The sequence below is a fragment of the Dipodomys spectabilis genome, unplaced genomic scaffold (genome assembly GCF_019054845.1).
Source record: "Dipodomys spectabilis isolate Male_0828 unplaced genomic scaffold, ASM1905484v1 ptg000001l, whole genome shotgun sequence".
Classification (NCBI taxonomy): Eukaryota; Metazoa; Chordata; class Mammalia; order Rodentia; family Heteromyidae; genus Dipodomys; species Dipodomys spectabilis.
In genome coordinates, this window is record NW_024870678.1 from 31,944,017 (window position 1) to 31,967,138 (window position 23,122).

The 23,122-nt window shown below is 39.6% G+C and overlaps 1 protein-coding gene across 1 annotated transcript in view; it reads right to left on the reverse strand.

The window, feature by feature from the left end:
* Positions 1–23,122, reverse strand: part of Lats1 (large tumor suppressor kinase 1) — a 28,650-nt gene continuing 5,528 nt past the window's right edge. The window contains exons 2-8 of the mRNA XM_042676951.1: positions 19,295–19,788; positions 15,790–15,937; positions 12,634–14,141; positions 9,953–10,535; positions 4,311–4,493; positions 4,008–4,114; positions 1–960 (exon numbers count right to left, since the gene is read on the reverse strand). Of these exons, the coding sequence (XP_042532885.1) occupies positions 451–960; positions 4,008–4,114; positions 4,311–4,493; positions 9,953–10,535; positions 12,634–14,141; positions 15,790–15,937; positions 19,295–19,645 (3,390 nt within the window). The 5' untranslated portion in view covers positions 19,646–19,788 and the 3' untranslated portion in view covers positions 1–450. The remainder of the gene's footprint in view (positions 961–4,007; positions 4,115–4,310; positions 4,494–9,952; positions 10,536–12,633; positions 14,142–15,789; positions 15,938–19,294; positions 19,789–23,122) is intronic.

A 23,122-nucleotide genomic window follows, 5' to 3' on the forward strand; every position in this document is an offset into this window, starting at 1 on the left:
TACCAAAAGTAAGGTTACAGGAGAAAAAAAGCTCTGCAAATATGGGTATGTTTCATATTTGGTTAAAGCAAGATAAAACAAACTGTCTTTCAAAAAATTTCAAAAACTCTTGAATTTTAAAATTATTTAGTATATATACAAATAGATACCAGGCTTCTCCTTTTAAACACAATACTATTTTTTAAGTACTTTAAGTACCAAAAACTGACTATAATATTCAATTCATAATTTACTTTTCTTATAACAGTTTTTTTCTAAATTACTGATTAAAAGGGGTGGAATAAATTAACATTTTAAAATGAGTTCCCATAATTTAGGAAAATAAAAATATTGTGCACAGAGTACAGGTATATAGCTCTGCCACATTTGCATACATTTATTCTCAAAACTTCAAAAATTCCTGCGTTTCAGGCCTTTTTGCAAATCTTCATTACAATTTTTCCTAATATGTTAAACATACACTAGATCACGATTTTTTATCTCTGAGCCTGTATGTTGATCATCTTCATCGGACTGTTGCTCTGAGCCTTGTGAATTAATATATTCATATTCAATAGGCTTTGGATAATTATATGGGTAGCCATTGTCATCAAAAAACCTCCGAAAGGTAAATTCATAGAAAGCATGTTCAGGGTGTTTTCCATTTTTGTACCATCCATTGAGAGTGTCATTTACGTTTTCTTCCTCATTATCTTCACTCCACAATTTATCAGGATCAACAGGGTCAAAATTTGATGTGTCTGTTGGGTGTGTGATTTTGGGAATATATGAAGCTGATTGCTGTCGCAGATCACTGGAGAAATCTATTGTTTTAAAAAATGGATGAGCTTTTATTTCATCAGCACCATTCTTCCCTAAGCGGTCTTCTGGTCCTCGGCAAAGTTTGATAATGAGATCAGATGCTTCAGGACTTAATTTGGCTTGTGGTGGAATGTGGAGAGAAGTCTGCCAGTTGATAACCTTTAAAAAGTTAAAAAAAAATTAGCTTCAAGTACCACAACACAAACTAATAGACAAGTAGAATTGCTAGGAAGAGAGGAAAACTAAAATTTCTTCTGAGTTTTATACCAAATATCTTATTGGGCTATTTAAAAAAAAGTAACATAGCCGCGAGCCAGTGGCTCATGCCTGTAAATCCTAGCTACTCAGGAGGCTGAGATCTGAGGTTTGCAGTTCAAAGCCAGCCCGGGCAGGAAAGTATGTAAGACTCTTAACTCCAATAAAAACCACTAGAAAACCGGAAGTGGCACTATGGCTCAAGAGGTAAAGTGCTTGCCTTGAGCTGAAGAGTGCAGGGAGAGCGCCCAAGCCCAGAGTTCAAGCCCTATAACTGACCAAATAATAATAATAATTAATAATAATAAATAACTTACATGCTATTTTACCACTCTAGACCATTACTAATAAATTAATGCTGGAAAAAAACTTTTCTCCTATCTTTTCCTCTCAAATAGCAAATGTATACCACGAGACTGTAAATAAGTTTGTTTTGTTTTTGTTTTTTTTTTTGGGTCCGGTCGTGGGGCCTGAACTCTGGGCCTGGACCCTGTCCCTCAGCTCTTCAGCTCAAGGCTAGTGCTCTACCACTTGAGCCACAGCGCCACTTCCGGCTTTTTTCTTCTTGCTTATGTGGTACTGAGGAATTGAACCCAGGGCCTCATGCATGCAAGGCAAGCGCTCTACCACTGAGCCACCTTCCCAGCCCTGTCAATAAGTTTTTACTGCCTCTGTTAACCCTTCTGGTAGAAACTACTAGTTTACTACTACTACTACTACTAACTACCACTACTACTCTGCTTCTCCTGCATCACATATTTACTTCTACTATAGTATTTCTAATACTTTGCATGTGTGCTGGTACTGAAGCTCGAACTCAGAACCTCAAACTCACTTGGCTTTCTTGTTCACAGTTGGTACTCTACCATTGAATCACTCCTCCAGTCTAGAATTTTGCTGGTTAATTGGAGATGGAATCTCAAAGACTTTTCTGTCCAGGCTGCAATCTTTACTGACTTGTTTCCTTACTATTGAGTGTTCTTTATATATTTGATTGTATTTCGTTTGTTTGTTTTTTGTTTTTTGCTGGTCCTGAAGCTTGAACTCAGGGTCTGGGCACTGTCCTTGGGCCTCTGTGCTCAAGGCTAGAGCTCTACCACTTGAGGCACAGTATCACTTCCAGCTTTTTCTGTCTATGTTGTGCTGAGGAATCAAACCCAGGGCTACATGCATGCTAGGCAAACACTCTATTGCTAAGCCACATTCCCAGCCCTTTGACTGTATTTCTAGTAAAGGGAAAATCCTTTCTTCTTTCCTGCCTTCTCTCCTCTCTTTTCTATCTTCCTCCTCCCACATATACAAATATACTTACACACACACACACACATATATACATACATATATACACAAATATATCAATGTATTTATATGATATTACAAAGATATAATATACAAGCCTGATAAAATATGTTATCAGCTGGGTAACACTGTAAGAAGTTCTAGTGGGGTGCTGGTGGTTCATGCTTGTAATCCTACTACTCAGGAAGCTGAGATCCAGCCAGTAGGAAAAGTTTGTAACACCTCATCTCCAAAACAATAAAAACAGAGCTGGAAGTATGACTCAAATTGTAGACCACCAGCCAGACAAGCAAACAAGCAAATCAAGTGCAAGGCCAAGGCCTACTACTGCATACCCACCCCACCTCACCCCCGCCAAAAAAAAAAAAAAGAAATTGCAAAAGATGTTTTAAAATATTAAATGCTATGAAAGAGGTAGTTACACCTTGGGTTAGGTTACAGAAAAAATGTTAAGACACACTCAAAGACTAAGAATGATCCAGAGTTAATCAAGCTTCAGAAAGAAAGCTGTGAAACACAGAAGAAAAGGAATACATTCCAAATCAAGGGGATGGGATATATAAAGAAGAGGATGACACTGGGTACTGGTGGCTCATGCTTGTAATCCTACTCAGGAGGATAAAATCTGAGGATCACAGTTCAATGCCAGCCTAGGCAGAAACGTCCAAGAGAATATCTTCAACTACCAGCAAAAAAGGTGGACTGAAGGCTTAGCTCAACTGTATAGTGCCATCTGTGAACGAAAAAGCTAAAAAATGAGTCTAGGGTTCTGAGTTCAAAATTCTGATACCAGTACACACACGAAAAAAGAATAGCATTCATCTAGCTGGCCTTGAACTCTTTTTTTTTTTTTTTTTGGTCCAATCCTGGGGCTTGAACTCTGGGCCTGGGTGCTGTCCCTGAGCTCCTTTTGGTTCAAGGCTAGTTAGTGCTCTACCACTTAAGCCACAGCTCCATGTCCAGCTCTTTCTGTAATTCAGTTGAGATAAGAGTCTCACAGATTTTCTTGCCCAGGCTAGCTTTTGTACCACAATCCTCCGATCTCAGCCTCTTCAGTAGCTAGGATTATAGGTGTGAGCCACCAGTGCTTGGCTTGGCCTTGAACTCTTTCTTGATCCTCCTTCCCTAACCTCTAAGGTAGCTGAGATTACAGGTTTGCATCGCAATGTCCAGCTACAAATTCAGTCTTTAACTTCTCTATGTGAAATACATGTTGAACACCTCTAATCCCCAATTCCAAAATGTGAAATATTCTAAAATACAAAACTTTTGGAGTGCTGATGTGATGGTCCTGATTCCATTCCTCATGATAATCAAGAGTATAAAAAGGGCACAAGGCCCTTTATAGTAAAAAGTAAAATAAAATTTAAAAAATAAAAGTACATGAAAATATTGCACAAAATTGTCTTCAGGCTATGTGTCTAATGGGCCTATCAAACATAAATGGGCTTCATGTTTAGACTTGGGTCTCATCCCTAATATTACATCATGTATGTGCAAATATTCAAAAATCTGAAAAAAATGTGCAACACTTCAAGCCTCAGGTAGTTTACATAAAGAATATACACAGAAGTACTGTTTTGTGCTGTACATAAAGGTCTCTGGTTCAGGAACTTTGTGAGAATTCTTTTGATATAGATTCTATACCTTACCTTCATTTGTGTTTCTAATGGTGTTTGTGCCAAGAAAGGAGGTTGTCCCACCAACATTTCAAAAAGAATAACACCAACACTCCACCAATCACATAACTGTGTATATCCTAAGGTAAAATACCAAAACTACAGTTATTCATTAGCATTCTTTTAAATATGCTCAGAATTCATTAAATCAACATTAAACCATCAATTTATATTGTCAACTCAATACTTTTATCATAAACTTGAAAAAAAGGCAGTATAAGTTTTGACTAATCTAAATGCCTAGTAAGATTATAGGAGACTAAATGCTTTCCTTACCTGTTCGTAGCAACACTTCAGGTGCAATATAATTGGGAGTCCCAACCAAAGAATGTGCTAGACATCGCTGGTGCTGGCGTGCAGCTCTCCGCTCTAGGGGCTTTAGTCTGTCTCCACATCGACAGTTTGAAGGATCACCCCATTCATTACTGAAATCCATGCTATCCTGCCGTGGATGGTCACCTGTAAAGAAGAAAACTTAAGTAAAAGCAACAAGGACAAAAACAAACAGTGTGTTAAACCTTTTATAATCATGATTTAGGGTGGGTAGTATTTTCCATTGTGAGAAATTAAAATATAAAGTATGTCAAATCACTCATGGTGTTCATTACTAACCAAGGCCTGTTTTCTGAGATACAAAGAAGAAAACTTTTAAACTAAGAAAACACAACACTCGATAATTTACTCAGTATTACATGATGATAATCTAAAACATGGGCTGGTAAACTTACTGTAATTCATACTGCTTTTTATTTCTCTGGACAAATTTTCAAATAAAATTTATTGTGCTTTCATTTATTTGACAATTGACAATAAATAAGACAAGCATATATTCTTTGTAAGAAAAGAAACATAACAAATAAATACATATGTAGGAAACAATAGTGAAGATGGGTGCCAAGCAAGCACTGATGGTTATGCCTGTAATCCTACTCAGTAGCTGAGACCTGAGGATCATGGTTTGAAGCCAGCCTGGGCAGTAAGGGCCATGAGACTCTTATTTCCAATTAGACATGAGAAAATTGAAGTGGTGCTGTGGCTCAAAGTGGTAGAATGCTAGTCTTAAGCAAAAGAACTCAGGGACAGCACATAGGGCCCGAGTTTAAGCCCCACAACCACCACCACCACCACCACCACCACCACCACCACCACTAACAACAACAAAAATTGAAGATGAACCTACAGGTATAGCTAAATGGTACAATGCATGTCTGAAGACACACCATCTCTTTAAACAAAAGAACAACAACAACAACAAAAAACACACACAGAAAAATAGTAGCAGACTAAAGAAACAATTGACCTTCTGAAGCTTGGGCTTAGATTGGATAATTGTTAGGGTTTGTAGGGGAGACAGATTTCAAAACCTCTGGTATGCTGTCCCAGGAAACTAGGTGCTCCTTCTAACTTAGGAGGTATTTAAGATGACATTAAAATAAATTTAGATTTGCTCATAAAAAAAACAAAAACAAAAACTAGGCGCCAGTGACTCATACCTGGAATCTAAGCTACTCAGAAGGCTAGCATTGCAATTCAAAGCCTGCTAAGTTCATGAGACTTTTATCTCCAATTTTTTTGGGGGGGGGTCTGGTCATGGGGCCTGAACTCTGGGTTTGGGCTCTGTCCCTCAGCTCTTCAGCTCAAGGCTAGCGCTCTACCACTTGAGCCAGAGTACCACTTTTTTCTTTTTTTGCTTATGTGGTGCTGAGGAATCGAACCCAGGGCCTCATGCATGCAAGGCAAGCCCTCTACCACTGAGCCACCTTCCCAGCCCACTTTTATCTCCAATTAACCACCAGAAATCCAGAAGTGGAGCTGTGGCTCATGTGGTAGAGTATAAGCCTGGAGCAAAAAAAGCACTTAGGCTCTGAGTTCAAGTCTCATGACCAGCACACACACAAAAAAAAACAACAACAAAGAGAAACAGTGAAATGTCCTACAGATGATGAACCAAGTGTAACTAGATAGCTACATTACATTGGGTGGCTGGGGAAGAGTAACTACAATGGTTGTATTTGCTAAGATGTAAAAAACAAGGACAAAAATATGTAAGCCAGGTGAGGATTTCCCTCTGCCTCCCCCCCACCCCCAGTCCTGGGGGAAAGTCCTGTTCAAGGTTAGTGATCTACCATTTGAACGACAGAACCACTTCCAGCCTTTTCTGAATAGATAATTGAGATGAGAGTCCCACGGACTTTTCTGCCCCTAGTCTGCTTCAGACTAGGATCCTCAGATCTCAGCCTCCTGAGTATCTAGGATACAAGCATGAGCCAGCAGCACCCAGCTAGGACTTTCTATAACAAAATCCAATCAATGAAAACTAGTACAGATAATGATGGAGAGAATGGCTAGAAATGGAAAACCCAGTGCACATGGGCTGTACAGTGAAAAGATTGTGGAGAGTTTGAGACAAAAAAGTAATTTTATTTTTAAAAAGGAAAAGAAAGAAAATTCAGGCCACATTGTAGAGAACAGACTATAGGAATAGTGAAAATAGACCAATCAGGTACGCTTGAACTAGCATGGTGATAATGAAGTGCAGAGAAGTGAACAGTTAATAGATTCAGGATATTATATTTTTGAGGAGGAATAAACAGGGTTGTTGATGGATGAACTAGATGTGGAGGGTATGGAGGAAAAAATCATTAGGAAAAGCCAGGTACCACTAGCTAGCGCCTGTAGTCTTAGCTACTAAGGAGGCAAAAATCTGAGGATAGAGGTTTGAAGCCAACCCAGGCAGAAAAATCCATGAGGCAACTGACTCCAATTAACCAGCAAAAAGCTGTAAGTGGAAGTATACAAGGAGTAGAGCACCACCCTTGAGTTCAAGCCAATGTCAATAAAAAAAAAAAGGACTTGGAAGTCACACACACACACACACACACACACACACACACACACACACACTGGAATACAGCCAAGGAATATCTTAAATATGAACCCTAAGTAAATACAATAAATACTATTCATTACATATCAATCTGCTTTCCTTCACAGTAGCACAGAAAGTGCTATGTTAATAATACTTTAATTAAATACTTGGGAGGATTGTTGTAAACATTGTTAGAATATACCTACTAGAGAGTAAGTATTCAACAAATGTGAGATCAACTTACACTTCCATTAAGGCTTCAAGGGTTCTTGATGATGCAGTGTAGTGTAGTACCAAATAAAATAACATGGGCCCTGTAATCAGACAAACCTAGGTTCAAAGCCTAGCCCTTACATTTAACTTCTTTCTGACCTTGGGCAAGTACCTTCACCTAAGTAAGCCTCATTTTCTTCAACCTGCTTCACAGTGTCATATGATTAAACAGTCATGTACATAAAGTGTTTAGAGAAATAGGTGTATGATAGTTATACAAAAAATTCTAAATAGTAAAAAGATAAATAACATATAAAAGATAAAATATAAACATGAAGAAATAAAAAGATATGAGAAAAATATAAAAGATAAAAACAAGATATTAATATATAAGAATACATATACAATGATTACATTTAAATAAAGTTTCAAGAATAGGAAAAATGTATTATTTAGGGATATATACATATATGACAAAAATGGAGAGAAATCTAGTCAAAAAGTTCTGAAATAATGTATAGCTTTGAGAAAAAAAGGAAGTGATTGTTTAATGGCTTATAAAATACTTATTTAACTTATGGACATGGGGCTCCATTTAAAAATTATTTTTAAGGGGCTGGGAAGGTGGCTCAGTGGTAGAGTGCTTGCCTTGCATACATGAGGCCCTGGGTTCGATTTCTCAGCACCACATAAGCAGAAAAAGCTGGAAGTGGTGCTGTGGCTCAAGTGGTAGAGCACTAGCCTTGAGCTGAAGAGCTGAGGGACAGAGCCAGATTACACCAGTAGCTCACACCTGGAATCCTAGCTACTCAGGAGGCTGAGACCCTGAAGATCTCAGTTCGGGGCCTGCTTGGGCAAAAAGCCTAAGAAACTCCATCTCCAATTAACCAACAACAACAAAAATAATCTGTCCCAACAAAAATCCAGGACTCAGCCAGGCACTCGTGGCTCACGCCTGTAATCCTACCTACTCAGGAAGATGGGATCTGAGTACTGAAGTTTGAAGCCAACCAGGGCAGGAAAACTCCATGAGATTCCTATCTCCAATAAACTGGCTGGAAGTAGAGTTATGGCTCAAGTGGTAGAGCACTAACCTTGAGCAAAAGAAGCTTAGGGACAGAGCCCAAGCCCAGAGTTCAAGCCCCAGGACCTGCAAAAAACAAAAACATAGCCGAGAGCCGGTGGCTCATGCCTATAATCCCAGCTACTCAGGAGACTGAGATCTGAGGATTGCAGTTCAAAGCCAGCATGGGCAGGAAAGTCCCCAAAACTCTTATCTCCAATTAACCACCAGAAAATTGGAAGTGGTGCTGTGGCTCAAAATGGTTGAACATTATCCTTGAGCTGAAGAGCTGAGTGCCCAGGCCCAGTTCAAGCCCCAGGACAGACAAAAAAAAAAAAGGGAAAAAAAATGCAGAGCTGGAGGTATGGTTCAAGTGGTAGTATGTCAGCTGTAAACAAGCAAACCCAGTGAGTGTGAGATCTTGAGTTCAAGCCCCATTCCCAGCCTATAAACACACAAATTATTTTTTAAAAGATGCCTTCTACTTCAAAATAACAAATTTTTACAAAGAAGCTAACTCAAGGTGTTTGGCAGAAAGCCTCAAATGGTAGACTGCCTATTTAGCAAGTGCGATGTCCTGAGTTCAAAACCTACTATGGTTAAAAACAAAACTAAACACACACACACACACACACACAAGACATTATCTTAAAAATGTTAATAGTGCTAAGTGCAGAAACTGAAGAGAAAGAGTTCAGATATTTAGTCATTTTCACATTTGCAAAGCAGTGCTGCTTTATTCCAAGCAGGAATATTTTAGGATTACAGGACACCAATATTATAAAACATAATGGGTGCTGGTGGCTCATGCCGGTAATTCAGATCTCAGAAGGCTGAGATCTGAAGATTGTGGTTTGAAACCAGCCTGGACAGAAAAGTCTGTGAGACTCTTCTCTCCAAATAAACCACTAGAAAACTGGAAGCAGTACCATGGCTCAAAGTGGTAGAGTACTATCCTTGAACAAAAGAGCTCAGAGATGGGGAGAGGGAAAGTGGGAGAAAATAAGGGAGGGGGTACCACTGTTTGAAAAGAAATGTATGTAACTGTAACCTGACTGTATATCACCTTTACAATAAAATTAACTATAAAAAAAAAGATCTCATAGGAAGTGGCGCTGTAGCTCAAGTGGTAGACCGCTCGCCTTGAGCTGAAGAGCTGAGGGACAACGCCCAGGCCCAGAGTTCAAACCCCACGACCAAAAAAAAAAAAAAATTATATCACCAAAAAAGATCTCATAGACAGTGCCCAGGCCGCCGAGTTCAAGCCCCATGACCATGACCACCACCACCAACAACAACACAACAACAACACACACACAAAACCACACACACAGTTGGGAGGGTGACTCAGTGGTAGAGTATTTGCCTCTACCACTGAGGCTCTGGGTTTGATTCCTCAACACCACATAAGCAGAAAAAAAAAAAAAAAAAGCCGAAGTGGTGCTGTGGCTGAAGTGATAGAAGGCTAGCCCTGAGCTGAAGAACTGAGGGACAGAGCCCAGGCCCATAGTTCAGGCCCTACAGCCAACAAAACAACAACAACAACATCCCCCCCCCAACACACACACACCAAAAAAAGTTAATAGTATTTAGAATATTAAGTACATTCTTTCTTTTTATAAATCTGTAAGTCTATTTATCCAACAGTGAAGACCTGACCCCCTCAGGTCTTCTGGCTCCCATTCAGTGATGACACCATCACAAATTTTACTTAAGTTTTACTGCATAAGTAACATTCTTGTGAACTAAAATAATTTGTGTAAGTTTACTTACCACTCTGGTAGTACTTGGAATCATGTGTCCATCTGAACCCAGTGCACAGGCCAAAGTCAGTCAATTTAATGTGACCATCACGATCAATCAAAATGTTATCAGGCTTAATATCTCTATGAATAAAACCCATTTTATGAACACTTTCAACTGCACAGGTAAGTTCTGCTATATAGAATCGTGCCAGATTTTCTGGAAAGATGCCCATTCTGATTAACAGGCTCATCATATCACCCCCAGGAATGTAGTCCATTACAAAATATAAATTGTCTTTATCTTGGAATGAATAATATAAGCGAACTACCCATTCATTGTCAGCTTCAGCCAGGATATCTCTTTCAGCTTTAACATGAGCAACTTGATTTCGAAGTAGAACATCTTTCTTTCGAAGAGTTTTTGTTGCATACAAAGCCTTAGTATCTACTTTTCTTGCTAGACAGACTTCACCAAATGCTCCTATTCCTAATGTCTTTATCTTCACAAACATAGACTTGTCCATTTTAGCCCTTTTAAGACGGATGTAATTAGACTCTTTCTGGCAAAGCATCTTTCTCATTTGATCCTGGGCATCTTGAGATAATCCAACCTAGGTAAATAAACTACATGTTAAATGAGGAACTTTTTTCTTCAACACTGAATAGTGAGAAATAACTCAGAAAAAAGAAATACAGGCATGTACTTAAAGGTTAAAGCATAATCATTTTTTAATAAAGCTGTTAGAAATCTAGAATGTATTTCAGAGAAAATTAATGATCAAAAGGGCAGTTTAAGAGATAGTTAACAGGTTGTAAAAGGTGAGCATAGGTACAAATTTAGCTACAGAGAGCAAGAAAAAAGTATCAATAGTTAGCTTTCTATTCTTCTCTAAAACACTAAAGACAAAGTTTCCCAATATGCAATAAAACAAATGTCTGTTAACATGCATTCTTAACTCTACATGCAAGCACCCAAACTATAGGATTAGATAGCCTTTGTTAAATCCTCCTTTTTGTGGAATGCCTAGGCCTCAAATATCCTTCCCCTCATTTTATCTTTTATGAAAAGAAATTCTTCCAACCCAGGCTCATTTATTATAAAAAGAACAAACAAACAAAAAACCAACAATGATGTATTCCTATAACAAAAGAATGCTTCCTCTAATCAACTCCTTCCTCACAAGTCATAATGGTCTTTTCTTATTTTCTCTTCTCATTTTGTATAGCATTAAGTGTGGGACTCATAGCCCACTACTAACACAAAATGTAAAGAACAGTCAGTGTGACTTATGAAAATATAAAAAAGTAGATAAAAAAAACAAAACATCAACTTCTAAATAAATATGGAATACCTGAATCTAGAAAGGAGGAACTTTCTTCTGAGTAATTAATAAGTAATTTACTAATGAGAAAATTTACTAAATAGAAAAGTAATTCATTTGGAAAAATAAGATCTCAACTTCAGAAATGCAAGACTAACTCAAATCTAGCAACTTCATGCGTCTGTTAGGATGCGCATTTGCATGCAAAAATGGTTTAAGGAGGGTGGCATGCCAAACTTAGCATAGAACTATTTCTCTTAAAAGTCTTACTTGCCTACACAGTAATGGAGGCTACAGAAGTCAGCAAAGCTTCCAACACCATAAAAGTTTAAATCAGCTATTAGTGGAAGTGAAGAGGAAAAAGGAAAAATAAACTAAGAAAAATACATACAGACAGACTTTAGTAAGAAATTCTAAGATCTACAACATGAATAAACAATGGAGATTATTGGGATAGTTCCTCTCTAATAATTCATTTATAGTAAGAAAAACTGCACTGTAAAATCACATTTGGAAGAAAATCATTATAAAGAACAGTTCTCTCAAGTTTGTGAAGAAGTTTAATCACAAGTTTTAGCTTCTCGATTTTGATTAGTAGACACAAGATTAATATTTAAATCCTTGAACTCTCACCATGATAAAAAACGATGGTGATGCTAGTTCTACCATAATATGTAATAGAGATCTGTGTGGAAATACAACCCATCAATCTGAGTGTTCACTTGTTGATGTCTCTTTGAGTACACTCTGACTTAAATTTACAAGTATAATGAAACCTTTTTTAAGCATATTGAGAGATGACCCAGATATTTCTAGATGATTGTTTTTGGCCACTACTGGGCTTGACCTCAGCATCTTGATCATTTCGTTTTTTCACTAGGCACTCTACCACTTGAGCCACACCTCCACTTTCAGCTTTTGGCTAGTTAATTGAAATGAGTATCTTAGATTTGTCTGTCTGGACTAGCTTCAAATTATGATTCTCAGATCTCAGCCTTCTTAGAAGCTCTGATTATAGTCATGGACCAATGGTATCCAGCTTCTAGCTGATTTCTAAATGTTGTAAGATAACATGCAACAAATATATTTCCATATAAAAGAATATTATATACCTAATACATTATAATTTTTTCTTATTATTAGCATATTCAGTTTTATGTGGAGAGGTTCCCACACTAAATTATAATTCCACACTAAATTATATTTTTCTTGACTTTCCTGAGAAAGTCAAGAAACTTTCAGGAAATTCTGAGTAAATCGGTCTCATTTAAATGGATAGTAACATTACAGTTATAACAGGAGAAACAAACACTGGAATATAGTATTTTAAAATAAATGATAAGAACACATGATCAAGTTTAAAAATAAATATTTTAAAAGGTTTTACCCGCATCATTTCATTCTCTAATTGTTTTTTACGATGGAGTCGTTGCTGATGAGATTTGAGGACATTTTCTACATGTTGCTCCATAAAAAATTTAAACGCCTGGGGAGAATAACTCTGAATACGAGATTCCCTTCGTTCTTCATCTTTCTTGTTTTTCCGCACAGTGATAGGTGAGGTTGTAATCTGTTTCTTTTCTTTATCTCCATTATCATTTTCAAAATTCTTCTCACCCTCATCTTCCTTGGGCGAGCCAGTCTGGTCCTCTTTGCAAGATTTATTTATTGACTCATATGGAGGAACAGATGGATTTTGGTGTAGTAAGTGTTTTGGATAAGGTGGTGGTGGACCTTGATAATTTGGTGCTTCAGCAACAGATGGCTTAACCGTTATACTTGAAGTGGTACCCTCAGAAAAAGGGCTAGGTTGAACAGTTTGAATTGGTTGTGGCATCCAGGAAGGATGGGTAGGTGCTAAAGCAGTTTGTAGTTCTGGTTTTAATACACGCATGCTTTTCACGGGCTGTTGAATAGGAGCTGGTGTGATTGCAGTGACTGTTGTAGCTGAAGGCTGAGAATTGGCAGAGTGACTTGTTCTATTTCCTAATGGGTTATTAAAAGAATTTGACCTCACTGGTATGTTAGGTTGCCATGTAGGAATCTCATGCCCACTGCTGGGGGATGACTGGGCAGGAGCAGATGATGACTGAGGCCAAGTTGTTTGTAGTCCAGGTACGTTAATGTTATACAGTTCCATGTTATGACTATTTCTATTTGGCACCATCATAGATTGAGGAATATTTCCATTAGTATATGATGAAGGAGCAGCAGATCCTCCTGTTTGTAAAGCGCAAGGGCTTTGTCCATTAGCTGGGGCCAGAGGATATGGAGGGGGTGGCTGCCGATTAACAGGGACAGCAGGAGCAACATTCTGGTGTATCATAAAGTCAGTTTGACCACCATTCTGGATTCCAGGTCTCACAGGTGGAAAGTTGTATTTGTTAGAACTCTGCATGATGATTGGTTGTCTGCCAACAGGAACAGAATTAATGCCTCTCTGTCCCTGATTAGGAGGATTCATGGGAGAAGCGGTCAGAGGTGGTGGAGGATAGCTCTCCTGCCATGCCCCAGGTGGAACAGGGGAAATTCGAGAGATCACATATTCCATATTCCCAGAATAGCGCTTTGTCTGAGAGTTTGGTTCCCATGCAGAGGGAGGTGGAGTTGTACCTCGTGGAGGGGGAGTCTGGCCTCTTGGGGGCGGTGGAGGAGTGACACTCCTTACTTGAGGTGGTGGTGGTGGGTTCACTCTTTGACCATTACTTGGGTGAGCTTGAACAAATGCTGTAATACCAGATCCAGACAAGGGTCTTCCTGCATCTGTCTGTGAGTTGGGACTTTCAGAACGATAGGCCACGTTTTCTCCTAGAGGCTGGCCATGTCTCTGAGGAACTAAGGACTCTTTAGAACCTTTCCAGCTTTGTTTGCGGTTAATTGAATGTTGTACACTCCCTATGGTGATAAAAGAGAGAAAAATCATGTTTTTAAACACTTCTTTTTGAAAAATTCAGCTTAGACCTCTGATACTACTAAGTTGTAATTCCCTTTCAAGAACTGTAAGAATAGGAATATGTTCAAGAGACTCACTGTACAACAAGTTGACTATGGTTAATAATAATATATTCTTAAAAACTTCTAAGAAAGTAGACTGGTTGATTTTGAGACAGGATCTTGTTATGTAGTCTAGGCAGGCCTCAAACTCATTATCCTCCAACCTAGTCTCCTAAATGCTAAGATTTTGTTCTATATTCCATCACACATGGTTCTAAAGGAGTAAATTATTATCATCATTAGTGTGTGTGTGTGTGTATGTGTGTGTTGGTCCTGGGACTTATGCTCAGGGTTTGGCTGCTGTCCCTAACCTTTTTTTTGCTCCAGGATAGCACTCTACTACTTGAGCCACAGTTCCACTCCCTGCTTTTATTTAGTAGTTTATTAGAGATGAGTCTCATGGACTTTCCTGCCCAGGCTGGTTACCATCTGCCACCCTCAGTCTCAGCTTCTTGAATAGTAGATTTTTCTTTCCTGGTCCTGGGGCTTGAACTCAGGGACTGAGTGCTGTCCTTGATCTTTTGTGTTCAAGGCTAGCACTCTACCACTTGATCCTCAGCTCCACTTCTGGGTTTTTGGTGGTTAAATGGAGATAAAGAACCACATGAACTTTCCTGTATCTTCAGGTCTCAGCTTCCTGAGTAGCTAGGATTAGAGGCATGATATATCATTGCTCAGCAGGAGAGTGTGTTTTTAACTGTGTATCCCACCCAAAGTGAAATGATATGTGTTAACTAACCTTATTTAGGGCAAAAGCAAAAAAAGTATAAAAAATGAGTTTTGAGTAAACAGTTTTACTTTTCCAACTTCTTTTTTTTTTTGTCGGTCATGGGTCTTGAACTTGGGCTTGGGTGCTGTCCCTCAGCTCTTCAGCTCAAGGCAAGCGCTCTACTGCTTGAGCCACAGCACCACTTCCAGTTTTCTGAGTGGTTTATTGGGCATAAGAGTTTCATGGACTTTCCTACCCAGGCTGGCTTTGAACCACGGATTCTTACATCTCAGCCTACTGAGTAGCTAGGATTACAGGCATGAGCCACTGGTGCCCAGCTTTTCCAACTTATTCTTGACTACGTAATAGATGTTCATAGCTCAAATCTACAAAACAAATAAGGTCCCTTAATTTATCATTTTCCTTCCTTGTCATTAGTGAAATATGAGATATACAAGTTAGATATATATTTTCTATAGATAATATTGTGCCTGATATTGTTTGTTCCTATTTATTTATGTCAGTCATGGTGCCTGACTCAGGACCAGGGCCCTGTCCCTGAGCTTTTTTGCTCAAAGTTAGTGTTCTACTACTTTTAGCAACAGTTCCACTTCACGTTTTCTGGTGGTTAATTGGAGAAAAAAGTCTCACAGACTTTCCTGCCCCTTCTGGCTTTGAATTGAGATCCTCAGATCTCAGCCTCCTGAGTAGTTAGGATTAGAGATGTTACCACCAGCACCTGGCATGCTGTTAGCAATTTCTAAGAGGAAAGATTTGATATAGTCAAGTGTTGTACAACTATACTGCAAGAGATTAGAGAAAAAGTGTTTGATGAATCACCTGTTTTCAAGCTGGCATTAACAGGTCTGGCAGCTGCTGCAGCCATCTGCTCCCGTCGAGGATCTTGATAACTCATTTTACTAATGAATTCAATTGCTGCTTCTATACTTCTGTTATTAGTTTTTTGAAGAGCTTGCATAACCATATCCTGATATGAAGTTTGAACAAGATACAAAATTTAAACAATACCATTAGTATGCATAAACTTAAAAGAAATTCATAATGAAGAATGAGTCCTCAAACCACCATATTAACATCATGTTTATAACCACCACAAACAAAAACAAATTAAAAAAAATAAATCTCAAACTACTAAAGAAACCAAAAACCCTGAAATGATTTAGTTCCTTTAATATTCTCAGATTTATGTAACATTACATTTTTTTTTTCATGGGGCCTGAACTCTGGGCCTGGGCGCTGTCCTCAGCTCTTCAGCTCAAGGCTAGCACTCCGCCACTTGAGCTACAGCTCCACTTCCGGCTTTTTTTTTTTTCCTGCTTATGTGGTGCTGAGGAATCGAACCCAGGGCCTCATGCATGCAAGGCAAGTGCTCTACCACTGAGCTACCTTCCCAGCCCCACATTACATTCTTAACTTCATTCTTATATAAACAAAAATTATCAGATTGTTAAAATAAAACAAAAACTTAGCCAGGTACTAGTGGCTCACGTCTGTAGTCCTAGCTACTCAGGAGGCTGAGATCTAAGGATCGCAGTTCAAAGTCAGCTCAGGCAGGAAAGTCCATGAGACTCATCTCCAATTAACCAACAAAAAACTAGAAGTGGTGCTGTGTCTCAAGAGAATCATGGTTCAAGGAAAACCCAGGCAAAAAGCTCACAAGACCTCCTCATCTCAACCAATAAAAAGCTGGTATATATGGTGGTGTGCACCTGTCATTCCAACTACACAGGAAATAAATAGAAAGAATGAAGACCAGCAAAGTCCATGTTAAAAGTGAGACTTTATCTGAAAAATAACGATGGCAAGAAGGGCTGGAGACACTGCAGAGTGCAAGATTTCATACCCAAGTACTATCCCCTCTCCAAATAAAAACCCAGAACTGACTTTTAAAAAACTAAAACATATTATTAAGTATATTATCACTTATGCATACCAGGAAAAGAGCTATACAGTTCTGGATTTTTTTTTTTTTTTGAGTGGTAGGGAGTTCTGGTACTGGGGCCTGACCTCAGGGCCGAAAGCATTGTCCCTTAGCAGTTTTGCTCAAAGCTGGCATTCTACCATAGCTCCACTACCAGCTGTTGGTGGTTAATTAAAAACAAAAGTCTCACACTGGGCACTGGTGGCTCACGCCTGTAATCCTAGCTACTCAGGAGACAGAGATCTGAGGATCGCAGTTCAAAGCCAGCCAGGGCAGGAAAGTCTGTGAGACTCTTATCTCTAATAAACCACCAGATAAACAGAAGTGACGCTGTGGACAGCACCCAGACCCAGAGTTCAAGCCCCACAACCGATAAAATACATACATACATACATACATATATACACACACACATACATACACATACAAACAAAAGTCTTTGCCGGCTCTGGTGGCTCATACCTGTAATCCTAGCTCAGGAGGCTGAGATCTGAGGACTGCAGTTCAAAGCCAGCCTGGGCAGGAAAGTCTGTGTGACTCATCACCAATAAATCACCAGAAAGCTGGAAGTGGCGCTGTCACACACACACACACACACACACACACACACACACACACACACACACACACACACACACACACACACACACACACACACACACACACACACACACACACACACACACACACGTACGTCTCATGGACTTCTCTGCCTGGACTGGCTTCCAACCATGATCCTCAGATACTTCTAAATAGCTACGATTACATGTGTGAGCCACCACATTTCTGGAAACCCTTATTCAGGGACATATATACATGAAAAATAGTGGGGGAAAAATACTCAGATTGATATAATTTTGTGATCCAGACTTTAAGAGGTTAGATAGTATGGTGGAACTAAGAGAATTTGGAATCATTCTCACCCAAGGTTGAGTTCCAGAAACTCCACTTTAAAACTGTGTGAACTTTGATAAGTTATTTTACATTTCAGATCCTCAGTTTCTTCAACTGAGGCTAGGTGTTTGAAATTTATGTGAGTATAAAATGCAAAAACATGTAAAGTATATAAATACAGCTCCTGGAGTTCAAATGCTAGCTATCTTCCTCTACCCCTTATCCTCTATGTTAAATGTAATAATAAAATTATACACTACTATGCAAAGAGTACACAGACAAACACTCTACAAGAGGGAAGCAACTACTTTGTCCTAGAGGATTTTTTTTTTTTGTCGGTCGTGGGGCTTGAACTCTGGGCTTGGGCGCTGTCCTTGTGCTCTTCAGCTCAAGGAGAGTGCTCTACTGCTTGAGCCACAGCACCACTTCTGGTTTTCTAGCGGTTTCTTGGAGATAAGAGTCTCATGAACCTTCCTGCTCGGGCTGGCTTTGAACCAAGATCCTCAGATCTCAGCCTCCTGAGTAGCTAGGATTATAGATGTGAGCCACCGGCACCCGGCTATCCTAGAGGACTTTATTTCACTTAAAAATGAGAAATGGGGCTGGGCAAGTGGCTCAGTGATACAGTGCTTGCCTTGCATGCATGAGGGTTTGATTCTTCAGCACCACATAAACAGAAAAAGGCAGCAGTGGCGCTGTGGCTCAAGTGGTAGAGCACTAGCCTTGAGCTGAGGAGCTCAGGGACAGCACCCAGGCCCAGAATTCAGGCCCTACAACTGACCAAAAAAATAAACAAATAAAAATGAGAAATGGCTTAGAAAAGGTGACATGGTAATAGGCTAATAACATGATTATCCTATTAAAAAAAAAAAAAAAAAAAAACAACTGAAGATGACATGAAACTAACCACATAAAGGGTGAGTTAGGAACCTGTTGCCCACCCAAGGTCCTTTCCCTTTCTTGAAAAAGTTACTGATCTTAATGATGCATGTTTTCTCTCATATGTGGAAATTAGATCTAATATACAAATATACATGATAACATATACACACAAGCAAATTCATTTAAAGATGGTATAGGTAGGAGAGGAGTCCAACAGTGTAACTCCTTTGAACAACCAACAAACTGCTCAACAAAATGACTATATATAGAAAGCTGAAGTATGTTTGGGGTAGAGATTAACAAGAGGGCCAACCTGGGCTACACATTGTTCAAGTCTGGGGTACATAAGAAAACTGCCTCCAACAACCATAAAAAAAGGAAGCAGTGGCCTTGAACGTGACACAGCTAATAAAGGACTAACTTAGGATTTATAAAATGCTAAAAACAATTATATGAAAGACATTTAACATCTGAGTTCAAGCCTCAGTACCAAAGGCATGAACGAATGAATGTTCTTGGTGTGTACAAGCTTCAAAATAAAGGGTGAACCACTTGAGCATGGGCTCGCCTAATAAGTATAATGTACCACAGGTTAAGAAACTTTTCTGGGTTTTTTAAAGTTCTTACCTCATCAAATCCAGCAGCCTGCAAATCTTGAAACATCTGTGGATTAACTTCTGAAGTACCCCTGGAAGAAGAACTTGTTTCATTTGCAAATGGGAGCAGAGAATTTCGGATTTCTTGTAAGGCTTTATGATGTGTCCCAAATTTGGGTGGGTTTCTCACTTGTCGAGGATCTTCAGTTGACATTTTGCTAACATTATGTTCAGCTTTAGCAGCATCAGATGGCTTGGATAAATTCCTAAGGGATTCCCGAATTTCTTGCAACATTTGTCGGCTACTGCCAGTGTAGTTACTGGCAGGAAAGGTCTTAGGCCTCATTTGTCTATATCCCTCTGGCTTTTCACTCCTCTTCATGAAAACATCTATATATGTGACCCACACAGCAGATTTCTGTGAATGCTTCTTGAAAGATTTAGAGCTTCTCCTTGAGCAAAAGTGAAAATGATCCTTTGATAAAGTTCACAGGAATGTTAAAGTTCTTTATAAGCCAAATAACCCTAAAAAAGAAAATTAATAAAACTATAAAGTCCTTTTCAAATTAGAATATTAATTATTTCCAGAAAGGATTGGCTATGCTCAGGCTACCCTTGATTTTTAATCTTCCCACCTCAACCACCACCAGACTAGTTATGATACAGTTCTATCTAAATATACTGTCATGAAGAGATACTACAAGGTATTGTTAAGCCAAAATTCAAAAACTAAAAACTAGAAGAGCAAGTTACAAAAATTCTGTAGAGTTAGGCATGGTAGTGCATGCTTGTAATCCCAGCATGGGGAAGCTGAAGTGGGAGACCATGAGTTCAAAGCCAGGCTGAACTACCTAGTAAATTCAAGGATAGTCTGGGATACACAGAACCTATCTCAAAGTACCAAAAACTAGGTATAAAATGAACCCATTTTCTGTTCTAAAACTATAGTGATGGCTGTGCAGCTCTGTAAATAAGCTAGAAAATACCAAAATACATACCTAAAATGGGTAAAATTCAGATATATGAATCATATTTTAAAAGTTAAAGCAAGTTTATTATTGCAATAAGTATGTAACATAAAATGTCTTCCCCTCCCTTTTCTTTTTCTTGCCATGTAGCCTAGACTTGTGCTTCAGACTTCCATGTGGCTAGTATGACAGGTGTGTGCCATGAAACACAGCTTGAAATTTGCCCCTGCCCTACACATACTTCTTGTGCTGGTCCTGGGGCTTGAACTCAGGCTTATGTGTTGTCCCTGAGCGTTTTTGCTGAACACTGGCACTCTACTATGAGCCACAGCTCACAGACTTTCCTGCCCAGGCTAGTTTTGAACCACCATCCTTGGAGGCTGAGATCTGAAGATAGTGGTTAAAAGTCAGCCTGAGGGCTGGGAAGGTGGCTCAGTGGTAGAGCGCTTGCCTTGCATGCATGAGGCCCTGTGTTCGATTCCTCAGCACCACATAAGCAAAAAGAAAAAAGCCAGAAGTGGCGCTGTGGCTCAAGTGGTAGAGCGCTAGCCTTGAAGAGCTGAGGGACAGTGCCCAGGCCCAGAGTTCAGGCCCCGCGACTGGACCAAAAAAAAAAGTCAGCCTGAGCTTTTGGAAAAGTGTGTGAGATTCTTTTTTTTCTTTTTTTTTGGGTCCGGTTGTGGGGCCTGAACTCTGGGCTTGGGCACTGTCCCTCAGCTCTTCAGCTCAAGGCTAGGGCTCTACCACTTGAGCCACAGCGCCACTCCTGGCTTTTTTCTTATGTGGTGCTGAGGAATCGAACCCAGGGCCTCAGGCATGCAAGGTATGCCTACTCTACCACTGAGCCACCTTCCCAGCCCAAGTGAGTGAGATTCTTATCTCCAATTAACCACCAAAAAACCATAGTGGAAGTGTGGCTCACATAGTAGATTGCCAGTATTGAGTGAAAAAGCTAAGGGACAGTGCCCAAATCCTGAGTTCAAGCCCCATTACTGGCATGAGAGAGTTACAGAGACAAGAGACAGAGACAGAAAATGTAAAGTAACAGAAGGGGAAGCAATGTAGTAATGGAGGCAGAGATGGCAATGATGTGGCCAGAAGCCAAGGAATGCTAGATTAACAGAAGCTGTAAACAGTTTAGGATCTCCTAGTGCCTTTAGGCTTCTGGAGAGAGATTAGCCTTGCTGATATCTTTATTTTTTATTTCTGGCTTCAATAACTCTAAGAGGATTACCACCAAATTTGGAATTAGTTGTTACATAAGTCACAAAATACTAATGTAATACAATCACTATCAATTCTGAATATTCTAATATACTTTTACATAATGATGTACATTACATAAATGTATGTAGTATTGCCCAAAGTTACCTTACTTAACCTTTTATTCTCCAGAAAACCTTTCTCTTCTCTTCTTTTCTTTTTTTTTCTTTCAGTGCTAGTCCAAGGGCTTGAACTTCAGGGCCTGGGCACTGTCCCTGAGCTGCTTCTGCTCAAGGCTAGCACTCTACCACTTGAGCCATAGCTTCATTTCTGGGATTTTGATGGTTAATTGGAGATAAGAGTTTTACAGACTCTACTGGCCTGGCTGGCTTCAAACCTCAATCTTCAGATCTCTGCCCCCTGAGTAAGCTAGGATTACCAGCATAAGCCACTGGTACCCAGTTCAAAATACTTTCCATTTTGGCAGTAACAAGGTTCCAACTCAGGGTCTTGCACCTGCTCTTGATCTGCTTAGGCTACATCGCCAGCCCTTTTTACTTATTTTTCAGATACCCAGTTCTGAGCTGAGGCAGCTTAGAAGCTTCAGTGCTTCCCTAACTCTTTCCAGCTCAGATGACAATGCAGGTCATGTTTTGAGATGGTAGCTTTGTAACACAGAAAGAATATGGATCTCTAAGCCACTGGATAAAGACTCTACTTACACCCACAGCTCTTTATGTGACAGAAAGATTGTTACAGCAGGGTTTTGATAGGCAATGTCTTTTAGAGACATCTGCATTAAAGCCTAGGTCCCTCATTGGTGGTACTATTTCTAGGAAACTTCAAGAGATGGGTGAAGTGACACTGTGGTTCAAAGTGGTAGAGCACTAGCCTTAAGCCAAAAAAGATTAGGAAGAGGGCCCAGGCCCTGAGTTCAAACCCCAAGCCCCAAAATGGACGAGAGAGAGAGAGAGAGAGAGAGAGAGAGAGAGAGAGAGAGAGAGAGAGAGAGAGAGAGAAGGGGGTTTCAGGACACTTTAAAAAGTGGAGGCCTAGCTAGAGGAAGTAGGTTACTGGGGAGAGTGCCATGGGAACTACATCTTGCTCTAAATCCTTTCTTTGTATCTTTCTCTATCTCTGTCTCTTTCTGATTCTGGCTGGGCTATATTGTGAAACCATCCTTAAAAAAACAAAGCGAGGAGCTGGGAATGTGGCTTAGTGGTAAAGTGCTTGTCTAGCATGCACGAAGCCCTTGGTTCAATTCCTCAGTACCACATAAACAGAAAAAGTCAGAAGTGGAGCTGTGGCTCAAGTGGTAGTGTGCTAGCCTTGAGCAAAAGAAGCTCAGGGACAGTACCCATGCCCTGTGTTCAAGCCCCAGGCCTGGCAAAAACCAAAAACAAAATTAGGCTGGTGTCAGTAGCTTATACCTATAATCTTAGCTACTCAAGAGGCTGAGATCTGAGGATTCCAATTCAAAACCAGCCTAGACAGGAAAGTCTGTGAGACTCTTATCTTTAATTACCCACCAAAAACTGGAAGTGAAACAACTCAAAGTGGTAGAGCACTAGCCTTGACCGGAAAAGCTCAAGGACTGTGTGCCCAGGTCCTGAGTTCAAGTCCCAAACTGACAAAAAGAAAGAAAGAAAGAAGAAAGAAAGAGAGAGAAAAAGAAAAAAAAGAACAAA